This window comes from Anticarsia gemmatalis, chromosome 4 (assembly GCF_050436995.1).
Source record: "Anticarsia gemmatalis isolate Benzon Research Colony breed Stoneville strain chromosome 4, ilAntGemm2 primary, whole genome shotgun sequence".
Taxonomy (NCBI): Eukaryota; Metazoa; Arthropoda; class Insecta; order Lepidoptera; family Erebidae; genus Anticarsia; species Anticarsia gemmatalis.
Window position 1 is genome coordinate 6,070,591 of NC_134748.1, and position 23,771 is coordinate 6,094,361.

Consider the following 23,771-nt stretch of genomic DNA (forward strand, 5'->3'; position numbering starts at 1 on the left):
TGAGTCGATTCGCATGTTAGTATATGTTGAATCTTTTACTGACGGTTCATTTTATGCCTATACCAATACTTTACTTATTATTATATCAGCATAGCCTTTCTTCAAACTGAGCTTACAGTTTCAACTATGGTTGCCAGATCCAGGCTGATCATTTCCGGGACAATCTTGGGGAATTTTTTCATTCCGGGACAGCTAAGTAAAATTACGGGACAATCCCGGAAATCCCTGCCATCTGGCAACCTTAGTCTCAACGGATGCCGCTGAATACCAGTATCTTACATGGAACGATTGTCCGACACGGTACCCCTAGATAAGACTGGTTGTCAGACTTTTAGGTTTCTGACTAACAGGAAACGACTGTCAAATGTCTTCGAAAATAACAGCCCATTTTTGATAAATTTGAATAATAAAAGCAATACATCGTAATTATAGATATTTGATAAATAGTAGATATTAGATGCGTCACATGATTAGACTAAATAACTACAGTATTTAATCATGTAACAACAATCCATTCATAAAATACTTAGTTTATAAATTTTTATTTATAGCTAATACCGTACTAAATACATAAATGTACATAGTAGAAGCATATTGTAGGATTTTAGAGGAGAAAACTAAACTCAAGCACCTATAAGAAAAGTTGGGGGTTTTAGCGATTTTTTTCTAAAACGAGCGATAGGAGTTCACACTAAAAATGGAAGAGTTTAACCAAAATTAATGCAATTACTTCGTGTACAAAGTTAAGTTAATAGCTCCATAATATGAAAAGTTATCTAGATACATGCGAACAATGCATATCATTGAATGAATTTAAACAAATTTTTCTATCCATGTATTTTGGCAAACTAACCACTTTCGCGTGCCAGGATTACTCTGAATTATTATAGTATTTAATTTTCACATATAAAAGTTAAGCCAACATGATTCTCATTTCATACAGTCGCTTATATAAATTAAGCCTTTTGCTAAAAGCCTCATAGTGTGGCAGTAATTTCGGTATAACAAGACAATAAAAGTTTTACACGCAATGTTTGTCGTGAAAAGCTACCAACAAGGCCTGGACAATGAATCATCATATTAAAATATTTCACCCATGAGTAAGTTGTTAAAATTCGCTGAGCTCATATCGCACTTTTAATGGAAGAACGACATAAAATACGCGTCCAGCACAGCCGCTTACGACTTTCTTCTAATTAATAATATATATGACTTGTAGGCATTTAATTTACTCGTAGGCAGTTAATATAAGGTGCATTGTTAACACGTGTACATAAAGTTCCGTAATCGGTAAAGCACCGAGCAGGTTTTATTTAATTTAATATTGCCTATTTCTCATTTAATTTTAGTCGACAGCCTAGATAAGATTTGTGAATTTTGCAGTTATATATGTTACTGTAAAAGCCCGGACTGTGGTAAATCCTAAGATTTTCCGGTATATCCTAAGATTTACCAACTCTTAATGGTAAAAGTCCGAACAATTCTTTTATTTCGAACTTTTACCCCTATTCACTTGGTAAATCTTAGGATATACCTCAGAGGCAGGTAAATGTAGCTAATATAAAATAATTTTATAGTTATAAAGAAGGAGTTTTGGGCAAACCGACATGGGTAGGTTAGGTTAGAAGGCTGAGGTGGGAGCGAGCGAAGCGAAGCTCCCACCTCAGCCTTCGTGGTTATTTTTTTTAAACCACCCAGAAGGAGGAGCCCCGCGAAGCGGGGCTCCGGCGACATCTTCAAACTCTCATTATAACTATATTACGGCATATAATTATATCCCTAGCAATATCATTATATTACGGCTCAAACACATGATAATCAACTTTTACCGTGTCGTTATGTAAATCCTAAGATTTGCCAATGAAATGGTGGTAAAAGTTCGAAATAAAAGAACGTTCGGACTTTTACCATTGAGAGTTGGTAAATCTTAGGTTTTACCGGAAAATCTTAGGATATACCACAGTTCGGGCTTTTACAGTAACATATAGATATGGTGCCGAAACTATTCGCTATGCAAGCATTTCTTACAGTTTGAACTATTCAGCTATTCTGTGATTGATGAGAGTACAAAAACATATCTTTTGAACAAGGACTTCGAGATGTAAGATATTTTGATTAATAGTTGCAGATGTAAAATGATATTCATTTCGGTGGAATATTGAAGCGCGAAACTATTAAAGTTTCAGTGAATAATTTTGCTGCATGTTGGGGAGGTAGGGTCCGTGAGAAAATGTAGAGCCTTCCTACAAACTTCCCACATTGCTATGAATTTACTCAACCTCTCCATTTCTAATATCAAATGATCGATTCGCACCAGGACGCCCACGAAGAGATTAATGGAACCCATCTATTTCACTGAAACTAATACGAAGTAGAGCCATTGTGAATCGAAAGGCTGCCTAATATTTATACATTCTTAATGAATAATCGAATTAATCACGAATTTCGATAATGAACTTAAAATTAAGGTTTTCATTAGCAGCGTGCGTAGCTGATTAACCGTCAAATTACCTTTTAAATGAATAACATATGTTTTGGTTTCATGAGAAAACCCCGTTATTAATTACATTATTTAGGTATGTATCTATGTTTTAGTTTTTCGCTTACTAACCTTTACTAATTATACCTTCAAACGTCAAAGCACACTATTACCTAATTGTATAAATCCAAAAATGATTTTTACTCGAACAAAATAAGATGGAATTAGCGATAAGTCTACTTATGTCATTACTCCACTGAACGTGCAAATTGTATGCATTACCTTGCGACACTTCGGAAAGAACAACGTGAGTAATGTAAAGTATGTGATTACGCACATAGATACCGATACATCAAAGCCAGCACCCAACGCTCCGTGTTACTAACCGCCACCGAGAAAATGTACACGCAACATGATTAATATGTTACCTATGCATCAAGTTTATAAATAATACAGTTTAAAAACAATGAACGGTACGTCGGCCGTAGCGTGGAGAAATCTAAACATCACAACCCTAAATAAAATGCTATTAGTATGCATGCCGTAGCGACAAACGCAGCCAAAATCGAACGGCGTAGTGATGGTGTAACCGCGTGAGTGAGGTAGTAATGGGCCGGGTTCGTTCGCCGATAAAAGCGAAAGTGCTCCGTTCACTGGGACAACGACCGACTCCTGCGGACAGCCCTGTCGGTTTCCTGCATCCAAGTCATCATCATCAAGCGCTAGCTGCGTCACCGAGCTCTTGTTTGCTACGTTGCGTCTACGCGCATAGTAACTGAAACCGACACCTACGTTGTTTGCTAACGAGTTTTATATTTATGAAGTGTATCTACTATTTTTTTACTATGTGTATCACATCGTTAAGTTAGTAACAAGTGATATAACCTTTTTGGTAACGTTTCATAATAATATATCATTGGCCATTGAGCTTTGTTTGCTGGGCGTAGAGACTACTATTAGCATGCTCACTGAAAATTAAAAATTAACTAACTATTGAGTACTTATTTATATTATTTCGACGTTAATTTAATATGAAAACGATCGTAAGCATTATGAGAATTTAAAATCCCTGACATTTTACCGTAAAAGACTCAAGAATCCTTTTTGAAAAATACATGTGAACGACCGGTACGCATTTGAGCGTGATCCGTGAGCACCCGAATCTGTTCGATAAGTATCAATATCCAATGAATTCGGAAACATGCGACAATGTTAGGCTGTGAATTATCAGAGTTATGTCGTTGAGCCTCATCAAACCATGAAAATATGATCGTGGGCATTTTTCTGACAAACTACTACAGGGATTCCGTAAGCACTGAAGTGAGGTATAAATTTTAGTAACACTCTTAGCTGCTTGTGTAATATATGAAAGAACCATAGACCTATACATAATGTTACTAATCACTAACACCTATGTAATAAGGCAATCCTTAACATATCTAGTAGGTACGTATGGAGACTTGAGGTTCAATCTTTTTTTCTCTAAATAAAGAGGAAACTATCAGTTTTCGTCAGACTGTTATTTGACCTCGAACCCGAAAGGATAAGGATAACCATAAGTTATTCGATAAGAAGTTATTTGATTCCATTTATCAACTGTCATTGCAGATAGCAATCATGACCGAGGACTCTGCATGGTGCGTGAGACCCTCGAGAAACGATTTGTAAATGTTCGCCCACCAAGTTTTTACCGTGGCTACCTTGCTTAACCTTTCTAATGGATGTCCGCGGTCACGCCACGTGGTCACGGCCCCCTCAAATTATAATATCTATGCACCAAAATTGGATGGTGTGAGTGACAGAATGCGGGCAGCAAATCCGCTAGGGGATCACTGAGCACTTCTGGGTCTTCAGATTAAAGTGAATGATTGACAAAGAGAAACATCCAATATATCAAATAATTATAATTGCTTTGCTCATAACCTACAGTTTTCTAAATAGCTTTAACTGTCCCGTTGTGTACTTTAAAGCTTAGACCCTAGTAGGTAGGTATCTGTTTTAACCAGGGAATATTACAATATCAACTTATAATTTACATAAAATTATAATATGTGTGTATCTGCTCAAAACCTTGCGTTTTTACATAAACCTAAATATTTAAATGTCATCTTACTGTTTGTTTTCTAATATGCAATCACCAATAAACACCGTTAAATTAATGTTGCGTATGACTTGCGAATTTCGCAAAAAGTAAGTATAATTTGGCAATGACGACGTCTATTGACAATGGTTTATTTATATGCGGCTTAAGTACGTTTGTATACAGCATCCTATATTCGAATGTGCATATTTAACAAGCTTGTTTGTGCTCCGAGTCAACAAAACAAAACATTAAAATTGTACAAATATACCGCTCAGAGCGCCGCTCGCGGGGATCGTAAAGACTCGTTTCATTTCAAGTAATATCGTTAGCTTTTGCGCTCTCGTCGAAAATGCTCGCTTATTCCACCAAAAACAAGTTGAAAGCCTTCCTGAAAATATAAAATCTGACTATAAAAACAAAAAGGTTGATTAAAGCTGCTAACAGGTACCAAACCAGTTTTATGAAAAGTATATACTTAGTTCCTATTTGTTCAGCCGCACCGTTAAAAGAATATTTACATTTTCACAATGGCTTTTGACTGTAGCAATTAGTTCAGCATTTTTCAAGGCGAATATTCTTATATAAAATGAATTCAGAATCGTGATATTAGATTGTACGTTTTTTGTATAGGGGGAAATGTAGAGAAGTTGAGAAAAATACGGTTCAAAAAGATTTTTTATACAATACCATTAAAATTTGTAGTAAAAAGAACTGAAATAAATATTGAAAGAAATAATCAGAGCTTAAACAGTGCCCAATCTTATGAGAGTCGTTTGAAGGCGACAGCGCCGAAGTAAATAACATGAAATATGTAGTTAGACATATTGCTACTTGGCTCCACCAGGCGCTTTGTTGTCTGGCGCAAACCAATACATTGCATTGATCGCGTTTAATGTTTTAAAATATTATTCCTTGCACTGCTTCAGTACCAATAACAAAAGAAATAAAAACTTTAGTTACGATTCGATTGGATCTTTGTTTGAATTTGCTGCACTCCTTGACTTTAGTAAGTAAACACTTGAATATACCTAACGTTTGAAATTAGCAACGTAATATTTTGTTTATAAGGCGCTTTCTATCGACTTTTTATAAAATTAAGTACATATTTCTTACACTGACAACATTTATCGAAAATATTGATTCCCTACATAGCACCCGCTATGTAGAGTTAGATAAAAATTCGATTAAACAAAAAAAAAGTCAGTTGTCTGAAAAGAGTCAAAATAAGTACCTACCTAATCAACTATTTTTAAATTGAATGCTTAAGCTACTTAATATATAATCTTAAATCAAAGCCTATTCAAATTAATGTCCTTGGGTAGGTAGGTACCTAGGTAGTATACTATGTAGGAATATTCTGAAACATTTTTGCAGTTTTCATGCCTATATTCAATTCTATTACACTGAAGTATCAGTGTTCGATGAAATATATTAAGTAGGTACTTATACAAGTAAGATTTTTTGTGTTTTAAAGATCATTCCAAACAACGTGTAATAAGTACCTATCTACAACAACTTCGGAAGCAAATACCTAGGCACGGCACCGGACTACCTTGATCGCAATGCTATAATGTAAACAAACTCGTCGCAAAACAAACAAAGATTTCATAGAAGATAGTGGCGCATTCTCATCTGTGTTTACTGCATTGTTCAAATTTCCCTCTTGCCAGTGGAGACAGCTAGTCGCGTACCTGTCTGGTAAGCGCAATCGTTACCGAGGCGCGTCGGTCTGCATCGGCGGGCATGCGCACACCAACCACACGAGCGTTCGACCAAGTTTAGTGAGAAGTGAGGAGGAACGGCACTGCACGCTGGCTGCGAATGGTCGCCGAGTCGCCGTCGCGCCGCGCCGCCCGCACCCGCAGTCCTCCCGCCGCGCCGGCTCTGCGCGCTCCACGCTAACCGCATCATGGTGAGTCATTCCTACTCAGTGCGACCTTTAAAGTTTAGATACAGATAAAAATAAACGATACGCTCTATTTAATAACAAAAATGCCACTTCATAAAACCGCCGCTTTAAAGCCACTTCGTTTGATTAATTTCCATCACAGAGTGGCATTAACCTAATTAAGTGCTGTTAGAATCACTAAAAGAAATCGAGGAAACTGCGTATTGATGCATAATGAAGGTCAAGCGTTGGAATCTTATTGTTTCTTTATTCTAACGCGTTGTAAAATGATTTTCAGGTAATGGACAACCGAGTGAATGAAGATAACGAAACCGACCACAACTCCTCAATTTTCATAACAAATTTTCAAAATGGAGATATCGTAAACTATTCCCTTGTTTTGATAAAGGGAATTATCACTCGAGGAAATTCCAACAACCAAGACAAACTATTATGCACGCTTAAAAGTGACAATATCCAAAATAAATCAGAATGGAATGTTTACAATGGCGAATTCAAGTTGATAATCGAATTGAAGAGAGGCGAAAACATTATAGAATTGGAGTACACGGAACAACAACGCAGAACATTACTACTTGATTATACTCCAAGAAAAACCAATCTTCGTGTAACACCGGTGTATATCATCTGTCAGGGACATGATGGATGTTTTCAAAGTCCACCTGAAGTTGATAACTCAATAGAAAGTGCTTGTTCACGAATAGCGCTTGGGTCCAAATTAATTCAAAGCATAACAGCTGAAAAACTGTTTGAAAGTGGTGTGGGAAGAAAAACATTTCAACTAGAACATGAAGTCAACAACAAAAAACCAGAATGTATAATATTTAAAAGTAATCTCAATGTAAACAAGGCGAGGAAAATGAAACAAACAGAACTCTGGTCGCATTTTGGAAGAGAATTAATGCTGTCTGATTTGGGAAGTAATGAAAGAAAATTCCTGGGCTTCATTTCTTGCACTCGGTTTAAAGGTACTGACATTGATAAGCCTATGACGCATGAAGAAATTACATCTATAACTGAAGCTTATGCTGCATTAGGTGGTGGAGGCTTAGCGCTATTCGGCACAGCTTGTCTCTATACATGGCCAACCACCGTTGACGATATTATCCCAAAATTCTTAGACTCCACGCCAGTGAACTCCAGACGATTTATGGATGACAGTGGTTATCGTGGAACCTTGGGAGGATGTTTTGCAACTACCTTAGGATCAGTGTTTCACGAACTTGGACATACTTTCGATCTCGGACATACCAAAGATGGAATAATGGGAAGGGGTTTCGATAACATAGATCGAGTGTTCATTGTTGGAGAAAAACGGTCAGCCTTAATTAAAGATAACATGAACAACTTTAATGGGAAACCTGTACAACATTCTACGGTTTCTCTGCAACGCAATATTAGTGTAACTATGAATGTAGCTGAACCTCTGCGAGTCTTAGGACCACGAAGTAAAACGACACTGGGAAATTTTGCGTCCATGTCTAAATCTGATATAATAAGAAGAAGCCCGAATGTCACACCAATAACAAGGCCATCCAGTGTTTACTCAAATATAACCAATAGACTCACAGATTCTAAGAAAAACATTAGTCGTACTAACGGGAATGACTCAATCTATTGGACGAGAAATTGTGCAGTATTATTGTCTTATCACCGGTGGTTCAATAATGAATTTGGTAGAGAAAGACAAGCAATAACGAGATACTTGAAATTTGATAAAAACAAAATGATGATTATATCAACTGCTGGCCTCAGAATAGTTGAAGTAAGAGATGAATCAAATGGAATGGTAATAGATTCATATGAATTTACAAACCTTGTGCCAGAAAAAAGGTTCTTACTGCCCTTTACATTTTCGCCTAAAACCAAAGTTTTAACTATAGTGGTTGAAGATGATCTAGGAAACGTGTTGAAACAGACTTTTTCGTATTAAAAGTTGGCGTAACAGTATTAGGAAAGTTGACAATAAAGTGAAGAAAAAGTTTGAAACAATGACATGTATGAAGTACTATAAGAATGGAAAGTTTACTTATACAGAGTTGTCTTTTAGTCTAGGGATAAAATAAGTTAACTATTAAATCTGTAAAATATAATATTAATCAGTGAAAGAAGCAATTACAATTACATAAGTGATTTAAGTGTGATCATTTTTTATAAAGCGGTAACCCCAGTCAGCAGTGGGCAACTGGAAAAATGACATTTCATGCATACTCAATAAAAATAATTCTCACCACTTTGTTTTGGAGGGCTTGTGGCATAGCGGTCTTGTGAATGTGTGTGATATTTATTTATAAGTGAAATAATATATTTTAAAGTATTTAACGGACTCGGATTCGCCTTTAAAATGGCTAGCACCTCTACGAGTGATGAATTTTCATTTTTATCAATGAGACAGTTTCCTTCTGTTATCAACGGGCGAATAAATATTGTGGAATATTTGGCGGCGGCTTCGGATTTAATAACTTTACTGGGTATGTACAAGCTTATTATATTTTACGCATAAATCAGCACTCCCATTATTTTCATGAATTGTTTAGAATAAAATAATAATTGTATTCAATAATTAAACTCGTATATCTTTTACAGAACGCTTTGGCACAATATTTACTCCAGTAAGAATCGACTTACAAGGAAATATCGATGTAAGTCCTATGAGTCACATAAATAAAGAGTACTGGTTCTGCAAAATATTTAAACCCTTTTTTAATAAGCACATTTTCCTTGTTTCAGAAAATAAAGAAGCAATACAAATATGATGAAAATTCCTGCTTGCTTGAATTAATGTTAGATGAAAAAGCTAGAGGAGAGGTAATTGCAGCTGGAGGCTGTCTTTGGCTTAATAGGTAAGCATTGCAACCACCCAACTAATCAATATTCCTAATATCTATTATTATAATAATATATTTCTTGAACTATGAATGTGATACAAAATTTGGTCTAACTTGAGAGTTGAGTTTGCCACAAATACTTCTGACAGGCTGTGTAGTATGCTATTGCCTGGTTCAATAATTAATCTTATAAAATTTGTTGCTATTTCAGGGGTCTGCTGTTTTTCGAAATATTATTTATGGAAATGAAAAATAGTTTGCAAAAGGCACTAAACCCAGATGATATAAACATGAAGCAAGTGTTCACAAGAGCATACGAGGGATCAGTGAAACAGTTTCACAACTGGGTCACCCAACAATTATTTACTGTGAGTGTTACTGTTTTATTTAACATTTTTGTTCTCAATACACTTAACTTGTTCTAAAAATATCTTTCTTTGTTTCAGATTATATGTAAAATGTCACCAAATATGCCTCAAATAATGAGGTCTCTTAATGTTAATCAAAATAATGTTAAGGAATTTGAAACAAGTTTAGAGAGTTTCAGTATAAGTTTGCATTTAGTTAGATGTAAAACAGACGATTTCTTTAGAGATACCAATATACTAAGTGACATACCAAACAAAAAAGTGTAAGACATCTAAACATATTTAAGAATATATTTTTTCATTTTAAAAGTATTATAAACTTAAGGGATGACTTTATTAGAGTGAATATAAATTGTGTTTGAATGCAGAATTGTACATAGTATTATTTATTAATGAATTAATGTATTATTATAATAATGCCTACAAATGTACTAGAGTGCTGTGTTAGCAACATTAGAGAGTATGCGCCATAGGCTATTTCCTAAAGATATGATAAGGATATGAGGAGACATTATTTATTATAATATATTTCATATGAAATAGCACCTATGCATTGCAGTACTATGTAGCCCAGTCATGTTATTTTTACACTTTAATTTAATCTATAGAAACCTTAACATTCTATGTCCAGTGCCTTGTGAAATATATGAAGGCAAAATTTAACAATTTTATAAAAGACTCAATGCATACATTTTACCAAGAGGTTATATTTGATACAATTAATTAATATAGGTCCTAGTTCAGTTGAGAGTGAAATATACCATTAGTGGTGTTAAATAGAGGTGCTCATTGTGTTATGATATATTTTTTCTCAATGGAGTTGAGACCATAGTATTTTGTGTGATATGATAAATGAATAATATGTAAATGTTTGTGACATTGAGTGTGTATATGAGTTGACATTTTGTATTATTGATATATTGACTATGGTAATTAATTTAACATTATGTTAACCATGTTTATCAATTAATATTTAATTATATCATAGATGTGTTGTATATTTTTTCAATTATAATACTGAAGCTTTGCTTTCATTCACTTTCACCATTGTATTCAAGTCCTTAATTATAAAAAGTGAGCATTTAATGTTGTGTAACAACATAATAAAAAATCTTTTCATGAAATTGTGTGTCCTTTATTTTCACTTGCCTATTACCAATTAGCAGATTAGGTGCTCCAACTTAACAAGCTTAAACACAAGCCATAAAAGAATAAGCTTTCAAAATTGATCTTCTAAATTAACAAGCTAGAAACCTAACACATTTTTTAAACAAAATTAGGTTTAATAACAATATAGTCATTCTCTTGTTTCAAGAATACTCAACTTACTGTCACCTGTCTTTGGGCTGTGACAAATAAATGCTTTTCGCGATATTAGAAGCTTGTTTCAAAGTCATATAACTGAAGACCACTTCAGTAATTGTGAGTAGCCACAACATAGCATGAAGTGTGACCTCCATTGGAGTACTCAACAAATATGGGTTAAATAAAAAGAAGCTTACTAGAGGCATTTGCATTAAAACTGATAACATCAGAAACCCTGCTAGTTCTGGCACCTGAAAGTAAAAAAAGATGTCAGTACTTATCTTGTTTACCACTCCCCTCTATTTACAGATTAGCTTTTAATAATAATTTAGTGATAAGATTAGAATTTCGTGTTATGACTAACAGAATAGTTAGTCACGTATTTTTCCGAAAATAATGTACTCATAGTAATCATAGTCATAAATTTTAAATAAGTCAGACAGACTCATAATAAGCATCTTAAATCAATGCCTTGTTTTTAAGATCATTTAATACAGACCCTGCATGATAAATTTCCATAGTGACCAAGATATATTCGTGGCGATTCAATCACTATCAGCAAAGTATATACCGTCAATGATAAATACTTTGTAAGGTGTCCAAGGCTATTCAACTGTAACAAACATTCATTTATGACTTATTCAGATTAATAAAGCTGTTATAAAATTATTATTGTAGTATTCTCTTTACCCTAGAATATAAGAAGAAACCGACAACTATAAACCATGTTATAAAAAGGTAATAATTGAAATACAGGCATTTCTGTAATCGAAGCAACGTTTTAAATTCCATATTCGCAGACTGTATATATTACTTTTATCCGTATTTAGTTACTGATAAAGCCTCTTAGCACTGATGATAATTGGAACACCTGTCCTTATCGATTTTTTATAATTAGATGATTAGATTACTGATAAAGTAAAAACAACTCAATCTAACCTCAACGATCGGTCTGTTTGTTATTGTTTATCTTTAACTGTCACCCATGACAACCAGCGACTATCAGAGACAAAATAGAGCTTTCCAGTTTTCTACGTAGTAGATTCCTTATTTACTAGGCACGTAAGCTAACACAGCTTAAAAAGCTAGAACTGTCGACATAATGCAGAGAACTGATAGGTAGGTACCTAGTTATATCAAGTGATATTGTTATGTAAATGAATTGAATAGGCATATAGTTTTTTTTTACCTATGAGACCACCTGTAGTTATTTTAGATCGCAACTAATTAGGCTCCTTAGTTAGGGGCTATTTGATAAAGGCGATCGGGTTAGGTACTAAGGAACTAAAACACTAACAGCTAAAATAAATATAACTCACTTTATAAACAAGTGGAATCTGTCAACCGTCAAGTCCAAAATGTCAAAATATATTCTTCATTTGATTCAACATAACCTAAAAAACAACAATAATATAGTTTTTAAGAAATTTTAGCATTAAACACACACATTGAATCTTATATTAAAAGCTATATGATGCTGTCACAAACGATTCGTTTGACTATAGGTAAGTGAATTTACCTACTTTCACACACAGAAGAGTCGCATAACGGCTATTAAAATGTATGAGTAAGGTTCAATATTCTTTATTTATATTTTCAGGACTGCTACGACCAGAAAGCAGCCAATTGGTACTCGCAGCTGGCATCAAATATTTCCCACCACCAAAAAATTATGACCGTAAGTAGTTTAATTATTTATAAAATTAAGAATTCAGTACACCACCCTATATTTACGTAATGATTTCGTTGCTTAGCACTGTCTGTCGGTCAAACATAAAAATAATTGTAGCCCTATAACTACGGCCACATATTTTAAGTTCTTATTGATTGCAAATATTTATGAATGCATATGCTCGCGTAATTTCAGATATTGAAATTCCGGAGCGTCAGAGGCTGCGTGTCTATGACAAGGTACCCATGTACCCATCAAACCTGAAGCCACCGAAGATGCAGAAACGTCTGCGATACATGAGAGGTCCAGAGCCCTTGCACACTAGTCTGCAATTGAAGCAATATGGTGTTGTTGTAAGTTCAGACTGTTTTTGATCTTTTATTTGTGTTCACTATTTCCATCATGAAAATCCAATTGTAGCTGATTTATTCAGTGATTATTAATACAGTACAATTCTGCGAGTACCTACATGTCTCTACACAAGAATAGGTTACACCTTTACCAGAATTACATTCTGCAGGCCTAATAATTCACTGAAACTTTGGTGTTAGGCATTATAATTGTATTCAACATTGTGATTATGGTATGATGGTGGGGTTAGTGAATGCAATCCCGATCTCGCGGGATCCCGATCTCGCGAGATCCCGTGTATTTTTTCGGGATCAATCCCGAAGCATAATATGACGAGATCCCGTTCGGGATTGTCGGAGAGGGCATTTTCAGCAGTTGGCTACATTGCAATAGACTTAAGATGCCGATTAGAAGCTCGTACTATTGATACACTTTGTATTTTAAGAGGCTACTTTCAAAATGCCATGTGATTACTTTTTATTTTGATCTCCTGGAGCTACACCTACTTTTTTGATTATGTTCATGTTATTACACCTCTTAATTATGTTACGTTGTTAGTAATATTGAAAAATAAAGGCTTTTATTTTCTTTCAAATAATAATTTATTGCATTCACCACACTATCACACACATATTACATTAAACAAGCCGTTCGAATTGTATTATTTTTACTAACTAGACGGGATCCCGAAAATCTCGGGATCCCGCGGGATTGATATTTCTGATCGCGAGGGATCTCGAGTTGACGATCTCGAGTCGGGATTGCATTCCCTAGGTGGGGTCAATACAAAGAAATTCCAACCATTATTATATTACGAACAGCTTCATACTGTAAGAAATTCTTCAAATGAAATTCAATGAGCATTTGCTATCACTATTCTCAAGACATCATTGCAATAACACTCAAAACTAAACCTTTCTTATTTAATGTAGCAAAATTGAGAAATCATGTTATATTGTCATATGTACTCCATTCTTCAATTACTGAAAATATAAAATAAAATCTGTTATTCATCTTTTTCAGGCTACAGGAGGAGGGAGAATGCGTCATCAACATTTCGAAATGGCACGTCTTGTAGTTGCAAGGAAACTGGATCAAAAGAGGATGTTTGCGATATGGAGGGTAGATCCTCCTTGGCAACCTATTACTAAGAAAGGGCAAGGCCAACGTATGGGTGGTGGTAAAGGAGCCATTGATCATTACGTTACTCCTATAAAAGCTGGCAGAATCGTCCTTGAAGTTGGAGGCAAATGTGATTATGAAGAGGTAGGTTATATGCCTATGTAGTTTAGTTTTACTTAATATGCATCTACTGCCTTGGTGGCAACTACTGAGCTGCAAATGAAACTTCCAGACCTAGATATGATGGATTTGTAGGACTCATAACTGGCTGTCCTTTATGACGAGTTGTATAGATATGAATGGATTTTGGGCAATGGAGTTTATAAGAATTGTATGAAGTGGAGTCCTTTTGTCTCTGTCTGCTCCTATGGGGAAAAGGTGTGATATTATGTACATATTTATGGTGGATTCTATGTCTATGTCTTAAAAAATGATTCACTTCTGGGTATTTTGTTCAGAATTTTTCAGCAGTTCCCTGGAGATTACAGGTTCAGGGCAAATGCGTCTCGGAGAACAAGTTTGTCACACTGACTATACTGCACAACATATACTGTCTGTGCAATAGTGTATTAGTTTGCCTATAGTGTGGTGTCACTATTGATTTTTAGTTAGAACACTGTTCCAACTTCTCCTGAAAGATCTATATCAAATCAGGGTTGGGTTAAGTAAAATGAGATTGTACTCACTGATTATATTATACTTACACTACATATACGAAATTTAAAAATTCCATGCCTTTCATATTCCTTTCTTCTTTACAGGTGTATCCAATGTTAAAAATCATTGCTGAGAGATTACCTTTCAAAGCTGAGGCAGTTTCTCATGAAAAGTTACAAGAAAAGGTTGAGGAAGAGAAACGGTTGGAAGAAACTAACCAGAATTATTACACAATGAAATATATTATTCAGAACAACATGGGAGGATGTCACAGGATGTTGTCGCCGTTCGATCACCGCTGGTATGGCAAATATCTATAAATTATTATGTTAAGTAATTAATAAGTAGTAGAAATAAAAGATTGTTGATATACAGTGATTTTATTGCAGTGAAGCAGTGTAGTTTCCTTATTGTAATAGTATAGATTTTAGGCATGCATCTTAAATTAGATGACAAGGCAATGATATTTCCGAGGTTGACTTGCAACATTGAATATTTAAAATTCTCTCTTACACCTTAATTTAACAACTATGAGTAGAAATATTATGTATTTAGTATTTTTTAGACTTGATATGTATTATATTTTCAAATTAGGGCATCAGGGGTTATTTTCAGCTTGAACACATATTCGGTTATCAAATAAAACTCGGAAAAATTAATAATGGTTTATTAAATTTGACATTTCATGAAAGGATTTTCGTGACAAGCGTCAGTTTGCATACATGTATTTAACCTTGTAGCAATAATTACTTTATAAACTCCTTTCTTACAATTATGGCAAAAACTCAACAAAAACAAATGTTTTATAGTAACAAATACTACAGCGTAGAGTACTTAGTATCTTATGACTCGTCTAACCTAACGACAAAAGCCAAACAACACGCTATTAGTATTTAGAGAGTATCATGGGTCACAATAAAGTTGATAGTGCAAGCGTGTCCGACTGTCCGGCCGACCAGGACACCAGGCTTCAGATGGTTGCTAAACTTAAACATTACACGTTCAGTAGTGTCTGGCTCCTATTATTACATTTAGGGTCACATTAATACACAATACAAGATAAAACATTTACTATTTAGTGTACAATCATAACAGACATGAAACATCTCATGATATTGTGTGCAACTCTACTCTGTCCATATATGTTAAGCGACTTCTACCACATATATTTTCTATTCTGCATTGTCATTTCCACATAGTACCTATAAATTATATAACGTCATAACAATATTTACAAAGCCTAACATACTAACTTACAAGTAAATGCAATTTACATTTTCAATAAATTAATAATGTGTTTACAATATCATACAAGCGTTAGATTTATATATGATATGGCTTTTTATTTATAAAATAGACTGCGTATAAAATTAATCCCTAGCAGTCATTTTATCACAACTTTAAACCATTCATTAGTTACAGACTTGTGTAATGTTCGGTACACTGTGAATATACCATTTATATCCTATCGTAAACAGTTTGTTGTTACAATTATCAACATTTGAAAATGTCTAAATAAATTAATACATCAGTCAACGAAACAAAACTAATATCAACACGTGAAATACATCGATTCATTACATACACTTAGTTACATAACATATATTATACACATACATATGAAAGTATTTACCGGCGAGCGGCTGAAGACGGGTAAAGCCATTTCTGTACGTGTGGAACAGTATAGAATTGAGCAAATAAATTAGCTCAGATTATTATAAGAATAATATATTTGACTAGTTCTGCATCTCTTATACTATACTTATATACTATATTCCCTAGAAACTGGCGATTTGCAGTCTTAATAATAATAACTATTGTGTTTCATTATCCAATAAACAGTAGGCGGGAAAATGAAAGTGACCTTGCAACCAGATATATTCATAAAATAAATGCATTTTCACTTTTCAACTCGCGTACATTAGCTAAGCTCTAAGTTAAGACAAAAGTGAGGTAGCGTTTTTACCTTCTAGTGGAAAAATATATACAGATCTAGAACGAATGCAACGTTACTTTTTATTTGGTATGGGAATATTACAATAGCGACGCGTCCCGAGCGAGGAGCGCGGCTCGTAGGCAAGGATGCACGGCGCATTAGTTTACAGAACAATTAGCCCGTAACAAGGAGACGTTATATCAATATACAGATAAAACCTCGCGTGAGTAATCTTTATAATTTATTATATTTATTGACATATTATGAGTATTAACTACATGCACACAATTATCATTATTAGGTACTTTAAATATGTGCAGCTTTGTAGATGACTAGAGTAAATACGTTTAACGATAATATTATGTATAAAACAGTTACAATTTGTATATTTTCGATTTCGATCACTGCAAGGATCCACTTTTAGACACATATTGTATCGAGGATAATACTTTGACTTTCAACAACTTTATTCGTAAGCCTCGCTCAGGTGTTCCAGCAGGAACTTGAGCTGCACTTTCATGAAGTTATTTTTGTGAGCGATGGAGTCGCAAAGCATTTGTGTGGGCGCGACTACATTCCCGTTGTTAACATTCTCGTAAATGTGCTCGTTGCTCGAATACGTGTTGTTGTTGTGAGTGTCAATAGTACTATCCTCCAGCCCGGCTGCCCCGGACGTATCAGTGGGTGCATTGTATACGTCGATTGGAGTAGCTTTGATGATATGCTGATATTTAAACGTAGACAATATTTGCCGGATCTTTGCAATGATCTGCTCTACTCAGGCGTTTGATTCCTGCGAAAAATTTGAAAATACATAAGTCAGATTCTGCAGCAAAATCTATAGGATTTTCAAAATTATTATCGTGAAGTTAGACTCTAATTTCTATGCTAGTGGTAGGTAAGAGTTAGCTGCTTTCTAGCACTCTACATTGATGAGAAAATAAATAATGGTTCGAGAAAAGGTGAAAAGTGGAATGTTGTGTTTAGGTGTTCACCCAGAAAATCAAATTTGCTGCAGGGTGTGAGATAATGAGTAGTACTTAAGATGAACCTTAACAAGTATAGTTAAATGTTATAATACTGCACGGCATTCGTATGTATAGTCATATAAAATGTAAGTACTCATATAAAATATTATCCTACATTTCATTTTAAATGCATCAAAATTGAGGCTCTATCATTCATAAGAAAGTACATCGAACATCGAGACACAATACAAATATGATAGAACCGCGTGGTGACCGGTGACGGGCGCGGAGCGGGGGTCGATGCAAGCGACAGCAACACTACACTAGAAGCATGGTGGGACGGTGTGTGCGGTTTATACCTTGAGGTTGTGGAAATAATGCATGATCTGATCGTAGTCCATGTGCAGGTCGTCGAGGCCGAGCGAGTCGGCGCTGGGCGGCACCGCGCCCTCCTCGCCGCGAGAGAACATCGGGTTGCCCACTATTGTGGCGCGTTTCACCTCGGGCGAACTACTCCCTGTTAACAAAAGTAGCATTGACATATAAATACAGACTCCTACAATTATTATGACAGTCCATTCAAAATACACTGCGATATTTTGAGACTTGTTAAAATGAACGATCAAAAGCTTACCTTTGTTCTTGTTGGCGGCCTCTACGAAATCTCCCTTTGACTCTTTGGATCTGTTCTTGTGCCTCATTTGTACTTCGGGTAGGCCTGCAAATATTTAATAAAATCCAATGTTAATACTTTAAAAATATAATCAAATATAACAAGGACTTTTGAAATAAATACTGACCGATTCCAGAGTCGTGCATGTAGTCAGGGCTTTCGGGTTTGGCGAATGTTCGTCGCGAGTCGTCGGTGCCTCTGTTGAGGCCGACGATCTCTCTATAGTCCTTATTCTCCATGACGAGCGGCGCATCGTTGTCGAATTCGAATAGTCGTGCGCAATCGTCTTTGTCGGTTAACTTTTCAACAGGATTGTCTTCGAGATCATTTCTATGGGGGGCCGGGTTCGAGTCGCGTTTGTAATCTTTCATATCTCGGTTCAATAGGTATGGAGCGTCCAGTTTGTTCAAATCAATAATTCTGCAACGAAAATTTTAATATCAAGTACTATTCAAAAACTCACTTACAATTTCATGAAAAAATATTTTAATAAAGTACCGGTCTGAGCGGCGGCCATTCTCTGGAGATCGTTTGGATTCGTAATCGCGGTCGTGTTTCTTTGGTTGATGCCGGGAGTGACTTCGTCGAGTTGGAGGCATGACGGTCTCGGGCAAAATCTGGAAACAGGTACAAGCACTTTTAGTAAATAGATTCTAAACCAGTTAAACGTTGCAAAACATATTTTTGATATTTCGTTTTAAAACTCTTTTTAAAGATTGGATTCCATTCATAATTGTGAATCACTTTGTAGAATTTGGTTTTTCCAAAAATAGTATTAACTTAGTAATGTTTTCTCACTTTGTTGGGGTTTCGTGGCGGCACCGGGACTTGGGGCTGTGGTGTTGAGGAGTTCCTGTGAGGCGGCACGGGCGGTCGGTAGTCGTCTGGGTTGGTGCCCTCCATCCTGTGGACCAAGAGGAGTAAATTATACCATAATTATTACAATAATGCACAGTGAAAACTACTCTGCATCTACAACACTACGATTGTATTAATTGAGTATGCACTTTTAGGCATTATGAACTTTATTTGCTAGTCAACAAGGACTTAATTCAAAGTTGTTTTAAAAATGCATAATCAATTCTCTAAATACTTTTGTTCCTTTTTATAGGAATAGGTAATTTATTTACATTAATCTTTACTATTCTATGTCACAATGACGCGACAGTAACTTGTATAGACTTTTATGGAGTCATGCTAATGTTAAATCAGTATTAAGATTATTCAATACCACAAATTCGATTATAGTATTGTGACACAAACACATCACAAACAAAACTTGCAAAAATTACTTACTGCCAATGGCTGTCTCCGGAATGGTGTCTCGTATGACGGGCCGGCTTCTTGCAATACGTCGTAGAGTCAATGACCTTCTCTCGCTTATCATTCTGGGACGGCAGCTCGATGGAGTTTGGGTTGTCGAAGCTCGTCACCATGACGTTCCCATTCTCCCTTATTGCGTCATCAGGGTCCACGTAGTTGTAGTTTAGTGGGTTGGCAGTGATCCTCATCTCTGTGTTGCCATTGTCCGTCTGCTGAGCTGAATTCCTGTTCGCTGGATGGCGGTTCCCGTTGCGCTCGATAGTCGCCCGACCTGGAACGTTGAAAGCTTCATTTTTTATTCAATTATTAAGTGTTATTACGGGTAAAATTGTTGTGAAAGTATTTGTATAGTGTTATTTAGGTCAGTAAGATTAGTTTTAGTTAAGGCAATCTAATTAAAGACAGGTAATCGTCTGTCGTCTGTACTAAACTATAGTTGCAAAATTAGCGATAAACTGAGGGTACCTAGAATATGTTTAATGAAAAAAAAAATAGGTATAGGTAAGGTCACTATCTTTGAGGCAAGCGTAAATATGCTATGGGTAAATATAACTGTGTCAAATTACAGGTTTTCTAAAGACTAGCCGATCTTAAAAATATTAATTGTGATTAGTTTTATACATAAAAATTATCTTAAAGAATAAACTTACCAAGCCAGACCCAGTCGTGTGCGTTAGTCGTCGACTCCCGGGACGGCTTGTCCCTAGCGAGGCCGAGGGTAGTTCCCACGAGGCCGGCGACCTGCAGGCGCCCGCCCTCCGCCACGGCCGGCATGGCGCGCCCGCCGCTGTTGCCACGCTCCACGCCCGTCGGCTTCACGCGAGATGCGTATACCACGCACGATACTACGAACACCTGGAAGTAGGTGAGCATTTTAATTTGTATTGTAGAGTAGACAATTAGTATAAAAATAAGAATCGGATTGAAGTGAATGATTTAATTTAATACTATCTCAATAATTTTCTTAACTTACCACGATCGCAAAACAGAATGCACCAAGTACCACGTAAATTCCTGTAAAAATAAAAACGAACACGTTTTAGGCAATATCTAAGTGAGAAAAGAATATAGAATTACCTATTTAGAAAAAAACGTAATTATCGAATTACCTATACTCCTGCCCTTTTATTGAGCAAACTTGCCAATTAAAACGAGCTAATGCAGAAATGTCATCAAGAATTGGTGAGATATAGGTACAAGTATCAAGAGATATAGATATCATGAGATACAAATAGGTACAGGTAGCAAGATATAGGTCTATCTGAATCTAAAAAAGTATGAGATACTAACCAATAACAACCGAAGTCTGTGCAGTCTGGTGTTGTGAGTGTGGTGCAGGATTGCTTCGATAGATGGAGTTGTACTGCTGCGCCTGCGCAATCGTTGGCTCGTGGTTGTTCTCGTCCTTGAATGCAGGATACCCTGGAAAGATCACATTACACTGTTACTAAAACCACAACGAGTGTAACAAGTTCCATATGATTATATTTAAAACAATAAAATATTTTTTAAGTTAATGACATTAAAAATAAAATTAAGAACGTCACTTGCTAAGATTCAAACTTCCCTGAGGACTTTTGTTTCAACATGGTTGCTTAGCAGTCGAAAAAATACGACATAAAAATATTTTTTGCAGCCTTATAGGAAAAAGGCTTGATTTTATGTAGGTACGTATGTAATTACAGAAACCAAATTCAACGTCAGCAACCTGCGTTGCGTTTTTACATTAAATTCTAACTTAATATTAAAATTCAATTTGTTTGACATAAGCCCACGCTGGCGCCCACAACCATTATTTTGCAGAATATTATTTACAAAACGAAATTAACTCATGAATTCACCCACGTTCTAATACTTTACGTAACATTCAATTAAGCTGTAGCAATATTCTGTTTATTAAGGATGCTTTTACGATACAGTCTTGTTATTACCTGCCTACGCTCGTTTATTACATAACTTTTATTTCGTACAGCTATAAGAAGAAATGTTCCACGACCTGATTGATTCGAGTCATGGGTATTTTTTTCTACGCTACGATTAGACAAAGGTATAATTTTAAAGTATATCTATTACTGGATGCATGTCTATAGGTTAGGGCTTTGAGTCTACCACGAAGTCGGGGTTAGGAGCGAAGTAAAAATCGGTATCTATTCGGTTATTACCTTTAAGAATATCGCCCAGTTCAGCCATGCCGCTTCTCATCCCGCCTCGGGCCATGATGTCATCATTCTGCGGTGTATCAGGTCTCTGCGGAGCGTCTCCTCCGCTAAAGTCTACATCCACACTAGCAGCTGCCGTAGCTATAGCACCAGGTATATTCTTGATATTGGCCGGAGTCTTAGTATCGCCTTTGCCAGGTAAAGCAACTCGTCGTAGAGGCCCAGTTCGACATTGTTCTGGAGTCAAAAGGGTCACACGAAGAAGTTCGCCGCTACCTGAAAGACAAAAGTTTGAAATAAAAGTTTGTAAACTCGCCTACGTACTTAACTATTGCGTCACGTACACAGCGCGTGACTGTCGTACCAGTTTCTAGACAAAGGTGTATGGAATAATATTTGTGTAGTCATCAACGGCGGCAGCTTCTGGGATATTTTTCAAGTTATTGCGTAAAGACGCTTTGCTGCAAGTTAAACGCGATTTCCAGTTTCTATAATCTCGATCACATAGCAACCCGTCCATTTATATACCATTCCTGACGCAAGCTATCACCACGTTTTTTAAACGACAAGTTGTTCATAAGCATTTTTGTAGCTACAACACACTTAAGTGTCAGAAACAACACAAGATTCAAAATAAAATGTCTTTAGTATTTGTCTGTAACGTAAACTAATACATACCTTCACCAACAGCAATGACTCGAGGGTGTCGTGATGCGTACATCGGTGCGAAGGCGACAACTTCAGGGTCAAGGCTCTCCACCACTAGGAAGTAGTCCGACACGGCCACGTCACGCAGTGCTGTATGACTGCCATCCGAAAACTCCAGATCTATATCCAGCAACCCTTCCTGGAAAGCGTAAGTTATGGTTTAGTTTTGTTAGAAGAGAACTGTCTTAACAATTTGTATGTACGAGTAAATATCTACTTACACATAAGAAACAAGATTTTTATGATTTGCTATCTGTGTAACTTGATCTCTTTGTATAAAATCTCATAAATATTAAAAATCTTTTCGAAGCTTATATCTACATTTTAATAGAAAATGTCGAAAACGATAAACACTAAAATATTGAAAATAAGATGTTATCGTTCGGTTGTTGAGAAGCGTATCAAATCGGCTTATACGAAGCCCACAATCGCTAAAAGTAGCTTACAGCGGGAAACTGAGAACAGAATCCCCGGGGACAGTTGAAAACGCCACTTTACAAACAAGTATTCACGTTTTCAACCCGTAGTAACAAAATAATGGCAGTATGTACTTTCTGAGAAGACGAAAACAAAGAAAGTAAGATATAGAACAGATATCGTTTCACAATACCACGAAATCTCTAGACAAGTAAAATATACTATAGAATTAATGTTACAAGTTATTTCGTATTGATTTCCCGAGTACTAAGACAGTTTATTACCTGATATTGCGCTGTGAGACGTCTAGTAACTGTCGTCTCTGAAACGTATCCATTCTCTATAGCAGTGTCTGGTGAAATGTTCAGCTGTAAGCCCGATATGACGCGCACTAGTAATCTTGAAATGGACACCTTATCGTTGCCTACACGAACCTCCCTTAGACCAATCACTCGACCTGCGAAAACGTACAATTTATCTCAAACACGAAACTACGTATGGATGTAAAACTAAATATACATGCAAATGTCGCTTTGAAACTTTTCTATTGAACTCGCATATTCCAACTGGAATAGCAAAAGCATTTTCTATCTTCCGATTGAGTGTAAAATTGGATATTCACGATAGAATTTTTATATTTCATGTTGAATTATCATCAATTTCAATTGAATGAAAGCTCCGATTTATTCAAGTCACATCGACTTTAGAATCGCTAATAGAGAGCCGACACAATAGGACGTTAATCTGTTCTGAGGGATAGACACGAACTCGGCTTTCTATATTTAGTTTCAATAGTTTTAGAAATAGATAGCC

General features: G+C 35.9%; 4 protein-coding genes and 1 long non-coding RNA gene across 6 annotated transcripts in view; 3 read left to right on the forward strand and 2 right to left on the reverse strand.

Annotated features, from left to right (window-relative positions):
- The first annotated feature begins 6,229 nt into the window (after positions 1 to 6,229).
- LOC142972301 (uncharacterized) lies at positions 6,230 to 8,604 on the forward strand. The gene is made up of 2 exons (XM_076113291.1): positions 6,230 to 6,474; positions 6,749 to 8,604. The coding sequence occupies exons 1-2, from the start codon at positions 6,472 to 6,474 to the stop codon at positions 8,402 to 8,404; spliced, it is 1,659 nt and encodes a 552-aa protein (XP_075969406.1). The 5' UTR covers positions 6,230 to 6,471; the 3' UTR covers positions 8,405 to 8,604.
- Positions 8,448 to 10,042, forward strand: LOC142972302 (glycolipid transfer protein-like). The gene is made up of 5 exons (XM_076113292.1): positions 8,448 to 8,942; positions 9,058 to 9,113; positions 9,202 to 9,314; positions 9,511 to 9,667; positions 9,746 to 10,042. The coding sequence occupies exons 1-5, from the start codon at positions 8,816 to 8,818 to the stop codon at positions 9,932 to 9,934; spliced, it is 642 nt and encodes a 213-aa protein (XP_075969407.1). The 5' UTR covers positions 8,448 to 8,815; the 3' UTR covers positions 9,935 to 10,042.
- A 1,156-nt stretch (positions 10,043 to 11,198) lies between these two features.
- Positions 11,199 to 11,977, reverse strand: LOC142972303 (uncharacterized). Its single transcript, XR_012959448.1, has 3 exons — positions 11,912 to 11,977; positions 11,472 to 11,585; positions 11,199 to 11,223 (listed from the first exon to the last, which is right to left on the reverse strand). It is a non-coding gene; the product is annotated as an uncharacterized LOC142972303 (long non-coding RNA).
- Positions 11,978 to 12,319: 342 nt separating this feature from the next.
- Positions 12,320 to 15,144, forward strand: mRpL16 (mitochondrial ribosomal protein L16). The gene is made up of 5 exons (XM_076113295.1): positions 12,320 to 12,477; positions 12,573 to 12,650; positions 12,840 to 12,997; positions 14,019 to 14,261; positions 14,879 to 15,144. The coding sequence occupies exons 1-5, from the start codon at positions 12,444 to 12,446 to the stop codon at positions 15,092 to 15,094; spliced, it is 729 nt and encodes a 242-aa protein (XP_075969410.1). The 5' UTR covers positions 12,320 to 12,443; the 3' UTR covers positions 15,095 to 15,144.
- Positions 15,145 to 15,426: 282 nt separating this feature from the next.
- Positions 15,427 to 23,771, reverse strand: part of dtn (transmembrane protein 132C dtn) — a 77,384-nt gene continuing 69,039 nt past the window's right edge. The window contains exons 9-21 of one of the 2 annotated variants that reach the window (XM_076113294.1): positions 23,243 to 23,415; positions 22,512 to 22,680; positions 21,837 to 22,109; positions 20,965 to 21,096; positions 20,648 to 20,688; positions 20,325 to 20,529; positions 19,648 to 19,945; positions 19,150 to 19,255; positions 18,850 to 18,968; positions 18,479 to 18,771; positions 18,313 to 18,396; positions 18,038 to 18,195; positions 15,427 to 17,503 (exon numbers count right to left, since the gene is read on the reverse strand). In XM_076113294.1, the coding sequence (XP_075969409.1) occupies positions 17,489 to 17,503; positions 18,038 to 18,195; positions 18,313 to 18,396; positions 18,479 to 18,771; positions 18,850 to 18,968; positions 19,150 to 19,255; positions 19,648 to 19,945; positions 20,325 to 20,529; positions 20,648 to 20,688; positions 20,965 to 21,096; positions 21,837 to 22,109; positions 22,512 to 22,680; positions 23,243 to 23,415 (2,066 nt within the window). In that variant the 3' untranslated portion in view covers positions 15,427 to 17,488. Of the gene's footprint in view, positions 17,504 to 18,037; positions 18,196 to 18,312; positions 18,397 to 18,478; positions 18,772 to 18,849; positions 18,969 to 19,149; positions 19,256 to 19,647; positions 19,961 to 20,324; positions 20,530 to 20,647; positions 20,689 to 20,964; positions 21,097 to 21,836; positions 22,110 to 22,511; positions 22,681 to 23,242; positions 23,416 to 23,771 lie in introns of both variants that reach the window. The other variant, XM_076113293.1, reaches the window with a different exon arrangement.

What these genes read in the sequence shown, in the direction of transcription:
- LOC142972302 (XM_076113292.1), top strand. Translation starts at nt 8,816, where the DNA reads ATGGCTAGCACCTCTACGAGTGATGAATTTTCATTTTTATCAATGAGA. An exon ending in GGATTTAATAACTTTACTGG is followed by an intron (nt 8,943 to 9,057) that starts GTATGTACAAGC and finishes TATCTTTTACAG; the next exon opens with AACGCTTTGGCACAATATTT. An exon ending in GGCTGTCTTTGGCTTAATAG is followed by an intron (nt 9,315 to 9,510) that starts GTAAGCATTGCA and finishes TTGCTATTTCAG; the next exon opens with GGGTCTGCTGTTTTTCGAAA.
- mRpL16 (XM_076113295.1), top strand. Translation starts at nt 12,444, where the DNA reads ATGATGCTGTCACAAACGATTCGTTTGACTATAG. An exon ending in AACGATTCGTTTGACTATAG is followed by an intron (nt 12,478 to 12,572) that starts GTAAGTGAATTT and finishes TTATATTTTCAG; the next exon opens with GACTGCTACGACCAGAAAGC. An exon ending in TGAAGCAATATGGTGTTGTT is followed by an intron (nt 12,998 to 14,018) that starts GTAAGTTCAGAC and finishes CATCTTTTTCAG; the next exon opens with GCTACAGGAGGAGGGAGAAT.